Raw genomic sequence first — 12850 nt, forward strand, 5'->3', positions numbered from 1 at the left:
AATAAAGTTCCAACCGGAGAATTCCTTAGTGTCTTGAGTAGGAACGGAACGCAGGAAGATATCATGTGGTATGCGCGTGACCAGGAAATGGCTCTCTGCCATTAAGCTGACTCATTCCCCTCTTATTCAGTCCCACAACACAGTAGAAGCCTCATTCAAGTTTCTATAGACAGCTGACATCTAGTGGAAGCCATAGGAAGTGAATCTTCATTCATATCCCAATATGATTTCAATAGGGAATGGGTTGAAAATATACCAACCTCAGATTTCTCACTTCCTGTTTGGATTTCTTCTCGGTTTTTGCCTGCCATATGAGTTCTGTTATACTCACAGACATCATTCAAACAGTTTTAGAAACTTCGGAGTGTTTTCTATCCAATGCTAATAATAATATGCATATATTAGCAACTGAGACTGAGGAGCAGGCCATTTAATCTGGGCACCTCTGGGCACCTTTCATCCAAGCTACTCAATACTGCCCCTGCAGCCTTAAGAAGTTAATATGACATAAACAAAACATGTCAAATGTGCCATGAGTTAATTTGTTATTTTTTCTCCTTCCTTTCTGTCAGATAAAGAAAGGTAATGGTACTTGATTATTCTTACTTAAACTACCAAAGTTTAAAAAGCATCGGATTGGTGTAAACATGGTCAAGAGAGTTTCCTTCCACCATATTTCTTGCACCAGTGTAGGCGCTTATCCTTTAAATCTAAGTCATATTAGAATTGATTTATAATTGAAACCTAACCAAACCTTTGTCCTGTCCATGGAGTTGAATGGAGTCCTCTAGTGACTAAAAGCCTGTGGTACTGTAGCATGGACAGCGCCATTGAGGACTTAGCCAACTGGGCAGGACTTGCATCTTCATTGGCTGATCCCTCCTGATGACCCGGTTGGCATGACCTGATTCCCCATTTGGATACGTAACAGCCGGGTCATCAGGTGGGATCAGCCAACGAATTATACTTGTGAAGAAGAACATTTTATTTTTCAAGATGGATATGGCCTCAATGGCGCTACCCACGCTCTCACTGACGCCATCATGATACAGATACAGAGATGTTACGTCTATCCAAGTCTATCGTCCTCTCCCATTACCTTAAGTATTACTGCCCTCTAGTGACAAGAAGTAACATCTCCCCCCCAACAAAATATAGGCCTTCACCAAATAAACGGCTTCTAGCATCCCACAAATAGGCTACTGTCTTTGCCTAACACTAAAACTAAAAGTTTAGCTAAATTATATAACAAAATAAAATGCTTTATCAAACTGAAACTAAATAATAAAACGAGTAAATCAGGTCTGAAAACTAACCGAAACTAAACTGAATTTCTAATAAAAATCTAGAAATAAAATAAAATATTAAATCACAAAACTATAACAACCTTGCTCTGCCTCGCTTTTGGCCCAGTACAGGTGAAGCGCACCCCTGTTCATGCAACGCGCCAGAGCAGTTCTTCCACTGTCAGGAGAAATGGAAATACATATTAATATGCATGCCTCTCCCTAATATGCCTTGTCCATTACTGTCCTGGCTAGTGATTATTGTCTTATTTCACTGTAGAGCCTCTAGCCCTGCTCAATATGCCTTAACCAACCATTAGTTCCCCCTCCCACATATATGGTGACATCACCTGGTTTAAACGTCTCTAGGGACAATATCTCTCTCATCATTGATGTCCTAGCCGTGTCTGAATCTTGGTTTAGGAAAACCACCAGAAACCCTGAAATTTCCATCCCTAAATATAAAATTTTCCGACAAAATAGAACTGCCAAAGTGTTGCACTCTTCTGCAGAGATAGCCTGCAGAGTTCTGTCTTACTATCCAGGTCTGTACCCAAACAATTCGAGCTTCTACTTTTAAAAATCTATCTTTCCAGAAACAAGTCTCTCACCGTTGCCGCTTGCTATAGACCACCCTCTGCCTCCAGCTGTGCCCTGGACACCATATGTGAATTGATTGGCCCCATCTATCTTCAGAGCTAGTGCTGCTAGGTGGCCTAAACTGGGACATGCTTAACAACCCGGCCATCCTACAATCTAAACTTGATGCCCTCAATCTCACACAAATTATCAATGACCCCACCAGGTACAACCCCAAATCTGTAAACACGGGCACCCTCATAGATATCATCCTAACCAACTTGCCCTCCAAATACACCTCTGCTGTTTTCAACCAAGATTTCAGCTATCACTGCCTCATTGCCTGCCTCCGTAATGGGTCTGCTGTCAAACGACCACCCCTCATCACTGTCAAACGCTCCCTAAAACACTTCAGCGAGCAGGCCTTACTAATCGACCTGGCCCGGGTATCCTGGAAGGATATTGACCTCATCGCGTCAGTAGAGAATGCCTGGTTATTTTTTTTAAGTGCCTTCCTCACCATCTTAAATAAGCATGCCCCATTCAAAAAATGTAGAACCAGGAACAGATATAGCCCTTGGTTCTCTCCCGACCTGACTGCCCTTGATCAGCACCAAAACATCCTGTGGCGTTCTGCATTAGCATTGAATAGCCTCCGTGATATGCAACTTTTCAGGGAAGTTAGGAAAGCTTAGGCTAGCTTTTTAAAACAGAAATTTGCATCCTGTAGCACAAACTCAAAAAGGTTCTGGGACACTGTAAAGTCCACGGAGAATAAGAGCACCTCCTCCCGGCTGCCCACTGCACTGAGGCTAGGAAACACTGTCACCACCGATAAATCCACTATAATTGAGAATTTCAATAAGCATTTTTCTACGGCTGGCCATGCTTTGCACTGGCTACCCCTACCCCGATCAACAGCCCTTCACCCCCCACAGCAACTCGCCCAAGCCTCCCCCATTTCTCCTTCACCCAAATCCAGATAGCTGACGTTCCGAAAGATCTGCAAAATCTGGACCCCTATAAATCAGCCGGGCTAGACAATCTGGACCCTCTCTTTCTAAAATGATCTGCCAAAATTGTTGCAACCCCTATTACTAGCCTGTTCAACCTCTCTTTCATATCGTCTCAGATTCAGAAAGATTGGAAATCTGCTGTGGTCATCCTACTCTTTAAAGGGGGAGACACTCTTGACCCAAACTGCCACAGACCTAAATCAAATCAAAGTGTATTTGTTACGTGTGCCGAATACAACAGGTCTCAATTCCTCACCTTTACAGTGAAAACTGTTGAGAAGCCTTTTTGTCCTAGACTTGCACCCCGGTACCGTGTGCCATGCGGTAGTAGAGAGAAGAGTCTATGACTGGGGTGGCTGGGATCTTTGACAATTTTTAGGGCCTTCCTCTGACACCGCCTGATGTAGAGGTCCTGGATGGCAGGCAGCTTAGCCCTAGTGATGTACTGGGCCGTACGCACTACCCTCTGTAGTGCCTTGCGGTCAGAGGCCGAGCAATTGCCGTACCAGGCAGTGATGCAACCATGCTCTCGATGTTGCAGCTGTAGAACCTTTTGAGGATCTCAGGACCCATGCCAAATCATTTTAGTTTCTAGAGGGGGAATATGCTTTGTCGTGCCCTTTTCACGACTGTCTTGGTGTGTTTGGACCATTCTAGTTTGTTGTTGATGTGGACACCGAGGAACTTGAACCTCTCAACCTGCTCCACTACAGCCCCGTCGATGAGAATGAGGGCGTGCTCGGTCCTCCTTTTCCTGTAGTCCACAATCATCTCCTTAGTCTTGGTTACGCTGAGGGATAAGTTGTTATTCTGGCACCACACGGCCAAGTCTCTGACCTCCTCCCTATTGGCTGTTTTTTACATCATTCTTTTTACCGTTGATCTTGGCTCCATAATAAAGTTTCTTCTTCTTTTTGTTGAGTTTACTCACATAATTTCTCAATTTGCAGTAAGTCAGCCAGTCAGATGTACAGCCAGACTTATTAGCCACTCCTTTTGCCCCATCTCTTTCAACCATAACGTTTTTCAATTCCTCATCAATCCATGGAGCCTTAACAGTTCTAACGGGTGCATGTTTATCAATAATTGGAAGAAGCAATTTCATAAATTCATCAAGTGCAGCATCTGGATGCTCCTCATTAATCATATCAGACCAACACATATTTTTAACATCATCCACATATGAGTCACAGCAAAATATTTTGTATGATCTCTTATACACTATTTTAGGCCAGGCTGTTGGAACTTCGGCTTTCCTGGATGTAGCCACTATAATGTGATCACTGCATCCAATGGGTACGGATATACAGTAGCTTTAGATCAAAGTTCTACAGCATTAGTCAAATGTGATTGCTACACATGGATGATCTTGTTCCTGTAGTGTTTGTAAACACCCTGGTAGGTTGATTAATAACCTGAACCAGATTACTGGTTACGATAAGAAGCTTCCTCTTGAGCGGACAGCTTGATGTGAAAATCAGTCAATATTCAGGTCACCAAGAAAGTAGACCTCTCTGTTTTCATCACATGCGCTACAAGCATTTCACACATATTATTTAGATACTGACTGTTAGCACTTGGTGGCTTATAGCAACACCCCAAAAGAAAAGGATGTAGATGTGCCAAGTGAACCTGCAAACAAAACACTTCAATAACACTTTATTTTTTATTTTATTTTATTTTACCTTTATTTAACCAGGTAGGCAAGTTGAGAACAAGTTCTCATTTACAATTGCGACCTGGCCAAGATAAAGCAAAGCAGTTCGACAGATACAACGACACAGAGTTACACATTGAGTAAAACAAACATACAGTCAATAATACAGTATAAACAAGTCTATATACAATGTGAGCAAATGAGGTGAGAAGGGAGGTAAAGGCAAAAAAGGCCATGGTGGCAAAGTAAATACAATATAGCAAGTAAAACACTGGAATGGTAGTTTTGCAATGGAAGAATGTGCAAAGTAGAAATAAAAATTATGGGGGGCAAAGGAGCAAAATAAATAAATAAATTAAATACAGTTGGGAAAGAGGTAGTTGTTTGGGCTAAATTATAGGTGGGCTATGTACAGGTGCAGTAATCTGTGAGCTGCTCTGACAGTTGGTGCTTAAAGCTAGTGAGGGAGATAAGTGTTTCCAGTTTCAGAGATTTTTGTAGTTCGTTCCAGTCATTGGCAGCAGAGAACTGGAAGGAGAGGCGGCCAAAGAAATAATTGGTTTTGGGGGTGACTAGAGCGATATACCTGCTGGAGCGTGTGCTACAGGTGGGAGATGCTATGGTGACCAGCGAGCTGAGATAAGGGGGGACTTTACCTAGCAGGGTCTTGTAGATGACATGGAGCCAGTGGGTTTGGCGACGAGTATGAAGCGAGGGCCAGCCAACGAGAGCGTACAGGTCGCAATGGTGGGTAGTATATGGGGCTTAGGTGACAAAACGGATTGCACTGTGATAGACTGCATCCAATTTGTTGAGTAGGGTATTCGGTGGCTATTTTGTAAATGACATCGCCAAAGTCGAGGATTGGTAGGATGGTCAGTTTTACAAGGGTATGTTTGGCAGCATGAGTGAAGGATGCTTTGTTGCAAAATAGGAAGCCAATTCTAGATTTAACTTTGGATTGGAGATGTTTGATATGTGTCTGGAAGGAGAGTTTACAGTCTAACCAGACACCTAAGTATTTGTAGTTGTCCACGTATTCTAAGTCAGAGCCGTCCAGAGTAGTGATGTTGGACAGGCGGGTAGGTGCAGGTAGCGATCGGTTGAAGAGCATGCATTTAGTTTTAATTGTATTTAAGAGCAATTGGAGGCCACGGAAGGAGAGTTCTATGACATTGAAGCTTGCCTGGAGGGTTGTTAACACAGTGTCCAAAGAAGGGCCGGAAGTATACAGAATCGTGTCGTCTGCGTAGAGGTGGATCAGAGACTCACCAGCAGCAAGAGCGACCTCATTGATGTATACAGAGAAGAGAGTCGGTCCAAGAATTGAACCCTGTGGCACCCCCATAGAGACTGCCAGAGGTTCGGACAGCAGACCCTCCGATTTGACACACTGAACTCTATCAGAGAAGTAGTTGGTGAACCAGGCGAGGCAATCATTTGAGAAACCAAGGCTGTCGAGTCTGCCGATGAGGATGTGGTGATTGACAGAGTCGAAAGCCTTGGCCAGATCAATGAATACGGCTCCACAGTAATGTTTCTTATCGATGGCGGTTAAGATATCGTTTAGGACCTTGAGCGTGGCTGAGGTGCACCCATGACCAGCTCTGAAACCAGATTGCATAGCAGAGAAGGTATGGTGAGATTCAAAATGGTCGGTAATCTGTTTGTTGACTTGGCTTTCGAAGACCTTAGAAAGGCATGGTAGGATAGATATAGGTCTGTAGCAGTTTGGGTCAAGAGTGTCCCCCCCTTTGAAGAGGGGGATGACCGCAGCTGCTTTCCAATCTTTGGGAATCTCAGACGACACGAAAGAGAGGTTGAACAGGCTAGTAATAGGGGTGGCAACAATTTCGGCAGATAATTTTAGAAAGAAAGGGTCCAGATTGTCTAGCCCGGCTGATTTGTAGGGGTCCAGATTTTGCAGCTCTTTCAGAACATCAGCTGAATGGATTTGGGAGAAGGAGAAATGGGGAAGGCTTGGGCGAGTTGCTGTTGGGGGTGCAGTGCTGTTGACCGAGGTAGGAATAGCCAGGTGGAAAGCATGGCCAGCCGTAGAAAAATGCTTATTGAAATTCTCAATTATGGTGGATTTATCAGTGGTGACAGTGTTTCCTATCTTCAGTGCAGTGGGCAGCTGGGAGGAGGTGTTCTTATTCTCCATGGACTTTACAGTGTCCCAGAACTTTTTTGAGTTAGTGTTGCAGGAAGCAAATTTCTGCTTGAAAAAGCTAGCCTTGGCTTTTCTAACTGCCTGTGTATAATGATTTCTAGCTTCCCTGAACAGCTGCATATCACGGGGGCTGTTCGTTGCTAATGCAGAACGCCATAGGATGTTTTTGTGTTGGTTAAGGGCAGTCAGGTCTGGGGAGAACCAAGGGCTCTGTTCCTGGTTCTAAATTTCTTGAATGGGGCATGTTTATTTAAGATGGTTAGGAAGGCATTTAAAAAAAATATCCAGGCATCCTCTACTGACGGGATGAGATCAATATCCTTCCAGGATACCCCGGCCAGGTCGATTAGAAAGGCCTGCTCGCTGAAGTGTTTCAGGGAGCGTTTTACAGTGATGAGTGGAGGTCGTTTGACCGCTGACCCATTACGGATGCAGGCAATGAGGCAGTGATCGCTGAGATCTTGGTTGAAGACAGCAGAGGTGTATTTAGAGGGGAAGTTGGTTAGGATGATATCTATGAGGGTAATAAGATATAAGATCTTCTCTAAGCATTACAGGGATATGGTTCTGAATATATACAGCAACTCCTCCCCCATAAGCATTTCTGTCTCTTCTATAAATGTTATATCCTTGTATTGCTACTGATGTATCATCAAATTAATTATCTAAGTGATTCTCAGAAATGGCTAATATATGAATGTTATCTGATGTTAGCAAGTTATTGATTTCATGAACCTTATTTCTAAGACTACATATATTATTATGGGCTATTTTCAGCCCTTTCCCGGGTAGCTTATCACAGATAGACATAATATTGAAAAGAGCAGACAAAGCAAGAGAAAATTTTTTACATTCAGCAGTCCATTGATCAATTGGTGTGTGTGCGCTGTGGGGTTGAGGCTATGAACCCATAGGATTGGCTCTCTCATCAATTTCAGGCTTTTGGTAGAGATGGTGGACAATGAGCATGTCGTAGCGGATGTACGCAATGTCCCCACGCGCTATGGCAGCTTTCATGGCTGGGATCAGTTCTTTCCTCTTCTGGCGCACAGCTTCAGGATAGTCCTCGTTGAGGAAGATATACATTCCTCTCAAGTTCTTGGCTCTTTCCAGAACAGCTACCTTGTCCTTGAACTTCAGGAACTTGACCACTATCTGCCAGGGCCTATCACCTGGGCCGGTGGTGGGTTTTCCAGTCCTGTGGGAGCGCTCCACCTCAATATTCCTGTAGTCCATCTTCAATTTCTCAAAGAACATTTCCCTCACTTTGTCCTCAGTCTCCATCCAGGTCTCATGTGGAGATACTGCAATTCCTTCCACAACCATGTTGTTTTGCCTTGATTGTCCATCGAGAGAGTCTGATTTATCTGTCATTGTTATCATGGATTCACAAACAGGACTGATGTCCTCTCTCAATGACTTACAGATTGCTTTCATCTTGCCGTTCTCCTGTTTCAACTCATCGAGCTGACCCTAGGATGACCGGAGACTCTTCTTCAGATCCTGGACCTCTCTGGTCAGGTCGTCCATTCTTTTATTAGTAGAATCCACGAGTATTTGGACAAAACACTTGAAACTATTTTCTTGTTGTTGTAACTGCTTATAGGTATCTTTTTGTTTGTTTAAAAGATCCTTCACATGCGATAGAGAGACACCACTGGCACTGTCCTCAACGGTACTCCCGCCAGCTTTGGTCTTTGTCATGGTAGCTAGCAACGTATGTTAGGCTGTTACTCCTCACAGTTCCAGACAGGGCAGGTCACAGGGGAAATTGAAAACAACAAACAGCAGGAATCTAGACAGCCACAAACCCGGGACAATCCGCGGTCCCAGCCACAATGACTAACCGCGTCATGGGCTGCATACAGGCCAACAGGATGCTCTCAATTGTCCATTAGTTTGTGAGGGTCTTGGGGGCCAAGCCAAATTTCTTCAGCCTCCTGAGGTTGAAGAGGCTCTGTTGCGCCTTCTTCACCACACTGTCTGTGTGGGTGGACCATTTCAGATCATCAGTGATGTATACGCTGAGGAACTTGAAGCTTACAACCTTCTTCACTGCGGTTGCGTCGATGCGGATAGGGGCGTGCTCCCTCTACTTTTTCCCGTAGTCCACGATCAGCTTCTTCATTTTGTTGATGTTCAGGGAGAGGTTATTTTCCAGGCACCACTCTGCCAGGTCCTTCACCTCCTCACTGTAGGCTGTCTCGTCATTGTTGGTAATCAGCATACTAAGGTTGTGTCGTCTGCAAACTTGATGATTGAGTTCGAGGCGTGTGTGGCCACACAGTCATGGGTGAACAGGGAGTACAGGAGGGGGCTGAGTATGCACCCTTGTGGGGCCCCTGTGTTGAGGATCAGTGAAGTGGAGGTGTTGTTTCCTACCTTCACCACCTGCAGGCAGCCCGTCAGGAAGTCCAGAACTCAGTAGCACAGGGCGGGGTTCAGACCCCTCTTGTCCAGGTGGGATAGAGCCGTATGCAGTGCATAGGCAATTGCATTGTCTGTGGATCTATTGGGGCGGTAAGCAAATTGAAGTGGGTCTAGGGTGTCAGGTAAGGTAGAGGTGATATGATCCTTAACTAGCCACTCAAAGCACATGTCGACAGAGGTGAGTGCTACGGGGTGATAGTCATTTAGTTCAGTTACCTTTGCTTTCTTGGGTACAGCAACAATGGTGGACATCTTGAAGCAAGTGGGGACAGCAGACTGGGATAGGGAGAGATCGAATATGTCCGAAAACACCCCACTCCAGCCAGCTCCGAGGACGTGGCTAGGGATGCCGTCTGGGCCGGCAGCCTTGCGAGGGATAACTCGCTTCAATCTCTTACTCACGTTGGCCACGGGGGATGGAGTAGCAATTTCCTCAAATTAGCTTTGTTAAAATCCCCAGCTACAGCTACGGGATATGTGGCTTCCAGTTTGCATAAAGTCCAGTGTAGTTCCTTGAGGGCCGTCGTGGTATTGGCTTGAGGCGGAATACACACGGCTGTGACTATAACCAAAGATAATTCTCTTGGGAGGTAATACGGTCAGCATTTGATTGTGAGGTATTCTAGGTCAGGTGAACCAAAAGACCTTCTTCCCGGAGAGATGTTCATTCCTGTCTGTGCGATGTCCTGATAACCCAGCTGGCTGTATGGACGGGGACAGTATATCCAGAGAGAGCCGTGATTCCATGAAACAGAGTATGTTACAGTCCCTGATGTCTCTCTGGAAGGAGATCCTCGCCCTGAGCTTGTCTACTTTATTGTCCAGAGTCTGAACACCAGAGAGTAATATAATCGGAAGCGGTAGATGGTGTGCCTGCCTCCTGAGTTGGTCTAGAAGTGGGCGGTGGCATCCTGGAGCAGCATTTGGGATAAGTTCAATTGCCCTGGGGGGTGTGAACAAAGGATCCAATTCGGGAAAGTCATATTCCTGGTTGTAGTGCTGGTGAGTTACCACCGCTCTGATATCCAAAAGTTTTTTACAGCTGTATGTAAAAACACCAAAAAACGTTCTGGGCTAATAGTGTAAGAAATAACACACAAAAAAACAAAATACTGCAAAGTTGCTTAGGAGCTAGAAGCAGAGCTGCCATGTCTGTCGGCGCCATCTTGAATTGTTTGTTTCATATATCTGTTTAATATGGTCTAAAGTAAATATATGTAAATATAGGGATTCTAAGGAATTTGTATATGAATGTTGATATTTTGAGTGTCTTTTCGAAAACTAAATAGTAGTATATCAGAACACATGGTTTCACATGACATCCTGACTTGCTCTATATACCATTGAGGGTCTCCTCATCCTTACAATAATATTGATACCATAACTTTTAGCCGAACAAAGTTGAATTACTGTTTAGCGGATGCCCCGCCTCACTTTTCTCCACACCCCCCCAAAAAAGTAAAAATCAGATGCGTTATTTTTTTGCCAATATATGCGGCTCTTTGTGTATAATGCCCTGTCCGCTCTCCCTTGAGACTTACCCAAGTTGATGCCCAAGAGACCAAACAGCCTCAGATCACACGCCCAGATCATGTTCGAGCCTCGGATTGGACAGTGAAACACACACTCGCACCTGCAGGCGACGTGCAGATGTTTCATTTTTCATGCCGTCATGGCTGAAGCCAACGCAAATTCCTACTATTTATGTGTCCAGGTTAAATGCAGGACGTCCTTCATTATAAACAAACAGTTGGTTAAATTCATGGTTATTGCATCATTTTCAGAAGCGATGAATAGATTAAATAACAATGTAATTTAACCATTTGACTGGCCAGAGATCAAGGCATTCATCAGCAAAGACGCAGGTCAAGCTGATAGTATTTTGGACAACCAAATTGAAGTCAAAATGATTGATGAAATCGAAGTGTGTCAGTTGTAATGGTGATTTGCGATTCATAACTTTTACCGGTACTACCAATAGTAGTAGGCCAACCGATAACAGCCCGACGGAATGCGTTTGAAGTGATGATGCACCGCCGAGAACAGCTAGCATGTCGAGCAAAGTACATCGCCAGTGGCACGCACACACTTCGTGCAGATCAGCAGGTGGGGGCTTTTCGTGGCAGCCAGGCGAGACAATCGAAGGAGGATGCGGTGAACAAAGTTTCTAGGCTCGAATTTAGTCACGCTTGCTCTATATAGATTGATGCTTCTAATTGTGCATGTTATAAATTACATTTTTCTTTTGGATAATGATGAAATGTTAAACTCTAAGGCTGGATTTATGTATTTCTTCCAATGCTATGTTAATTTGGCAGATCTAACTTGATTGAACCTCTTTCTACAAGGCCTAGTCTATGAGAGGCCTAATCATATTTGTATGAATATTTTGTTAACGCCAAGGCTATAGAGATGCATTCAGGTCACTCATTATTATGGATCAACATTTGAATTTGATTACAATTATTTATTGTCAATCATTCTTTAATTTGTTAGGCTATGCAATTAAGTAGATTCATGAACTGATAATACATTCATACATCACTTTTTTGTATTTTTTATTGTTTGAATATGATAGAATAACATCATTGATGTTACTTTGTGTCTTAATAATACTCATGAAATCAGTCTGAAATTGAATATTTTGCCTATTGTTCATGTCCATATAGCCTAGGACAATGTGATAAAGTACTGAAAATCCGGTAAACAGTGAATCAATTTTGTCTGGGTAACTTTAGTTGGGTAACTAATTAACTGACACAAGTACTGGTTTTGGAGAAAAGCTACTTTCAGTTTAAAAATAAAATCAGAGTCGATTGAAGTGCCTGCGCATCTGCGGTGGAAGGTGGCAGATTTACAGCACTGTTTGACAGACAAGGCGATATCCCAAAAATGGTTCCTATCACGAAAACGGCTGTTGGGCCACAAACTACTAAGGCACTCACGAACACAGTGGTGTTCTCCGTTTTGCTCTACCACCCCCACAAGTGTCACAGGGTTTGTTTGAGGGTAACTCGGTACTGGTTAAAAAAAAATGAATGAAAGTATGGAAATCGTATATATACATATATATTTCCTGAGCTTTCTTATATATCCAGGACAGACATCTATTTTTCCATTTATGAACGTGTTATTCAATGCATTTCTATGGCCTATAGCAATAAAGCCCCCCCTGGATGCTTAGACTTTTAGCCATCGTTGAACTTCATTGTTTAATCACCGAGGTTGTTCTCCTTTGAAACTTTATGGAATCTTTACGCGCCCCTGAAACGTGGCTCTGATTTATCCCCTTGCCTCTGACCACACATTTCCAAGCCCCTCTGGTGCAGTGCAACCCTGCACAGTACCACAAAATGTTAAACAAATAAATCCTGTCTCACCTGTGACCCAGACCATGATGAGCATCTCGGTCCAGCTGAATTCGGTGGTCTTGACCCGGTAGATCTGCATGGGGTGGTCAGTGACGGTCACGTTTGGCATGGTGCTGATGCCCTGGAAGCGGTCTGATGCGTTGAACAACAGCAGGCACAGGAAGATGATGAAGGAGGCGGCATGGGCCACAAACTTCATGAAGGGGCTGCGCAGGACATTTCCCAGCTACATCAAATAAAAAGGATCACATTTACACTTCAGTCACTTAGCAGATGCTTTTATTCAGAGTGACTTACAATCAGTGCATTCAACTTGCATACAGTAGGTAAGTAATAGC

The 12850-nt window shown here is 43.9% G+C and overlaps 1 protein-coding gene across 1 annotated transcript in view; it reads right to left on the reverse strand.

The window, feature by feature from the left end:
* Positions 1–12850, reverse strand: part of LOC110505159 (short transient receptor potential channel 3) — a 75134-nt gene that overhangs the window by 27225 nt on the left and 35059 nt on the right. Inside the window, 1 exon segment of the mRNA XM_036970389.1 lies at positions 12522–12738. Within this exon segment, the coding sequence (XP_036826284.1) occupies positions 12522–12738 (217 nt within the window).

The sequence above is a fragment of the Oncorhynchus mykiss genome, chromosome 31 (genome assembly GCF_013265735.2).
Source record: "Oncorhynchus mykiss isolate Arlee chromosome 31, USDA_OmykA_1.1, whole genome shotgun sequence".
NCBI lineage: Eukaryota > Metazoa > Chordata > Actinopteri > Salmoniformes > Salmonidae > Oncorhynchus > Oncorhynchus mykiss.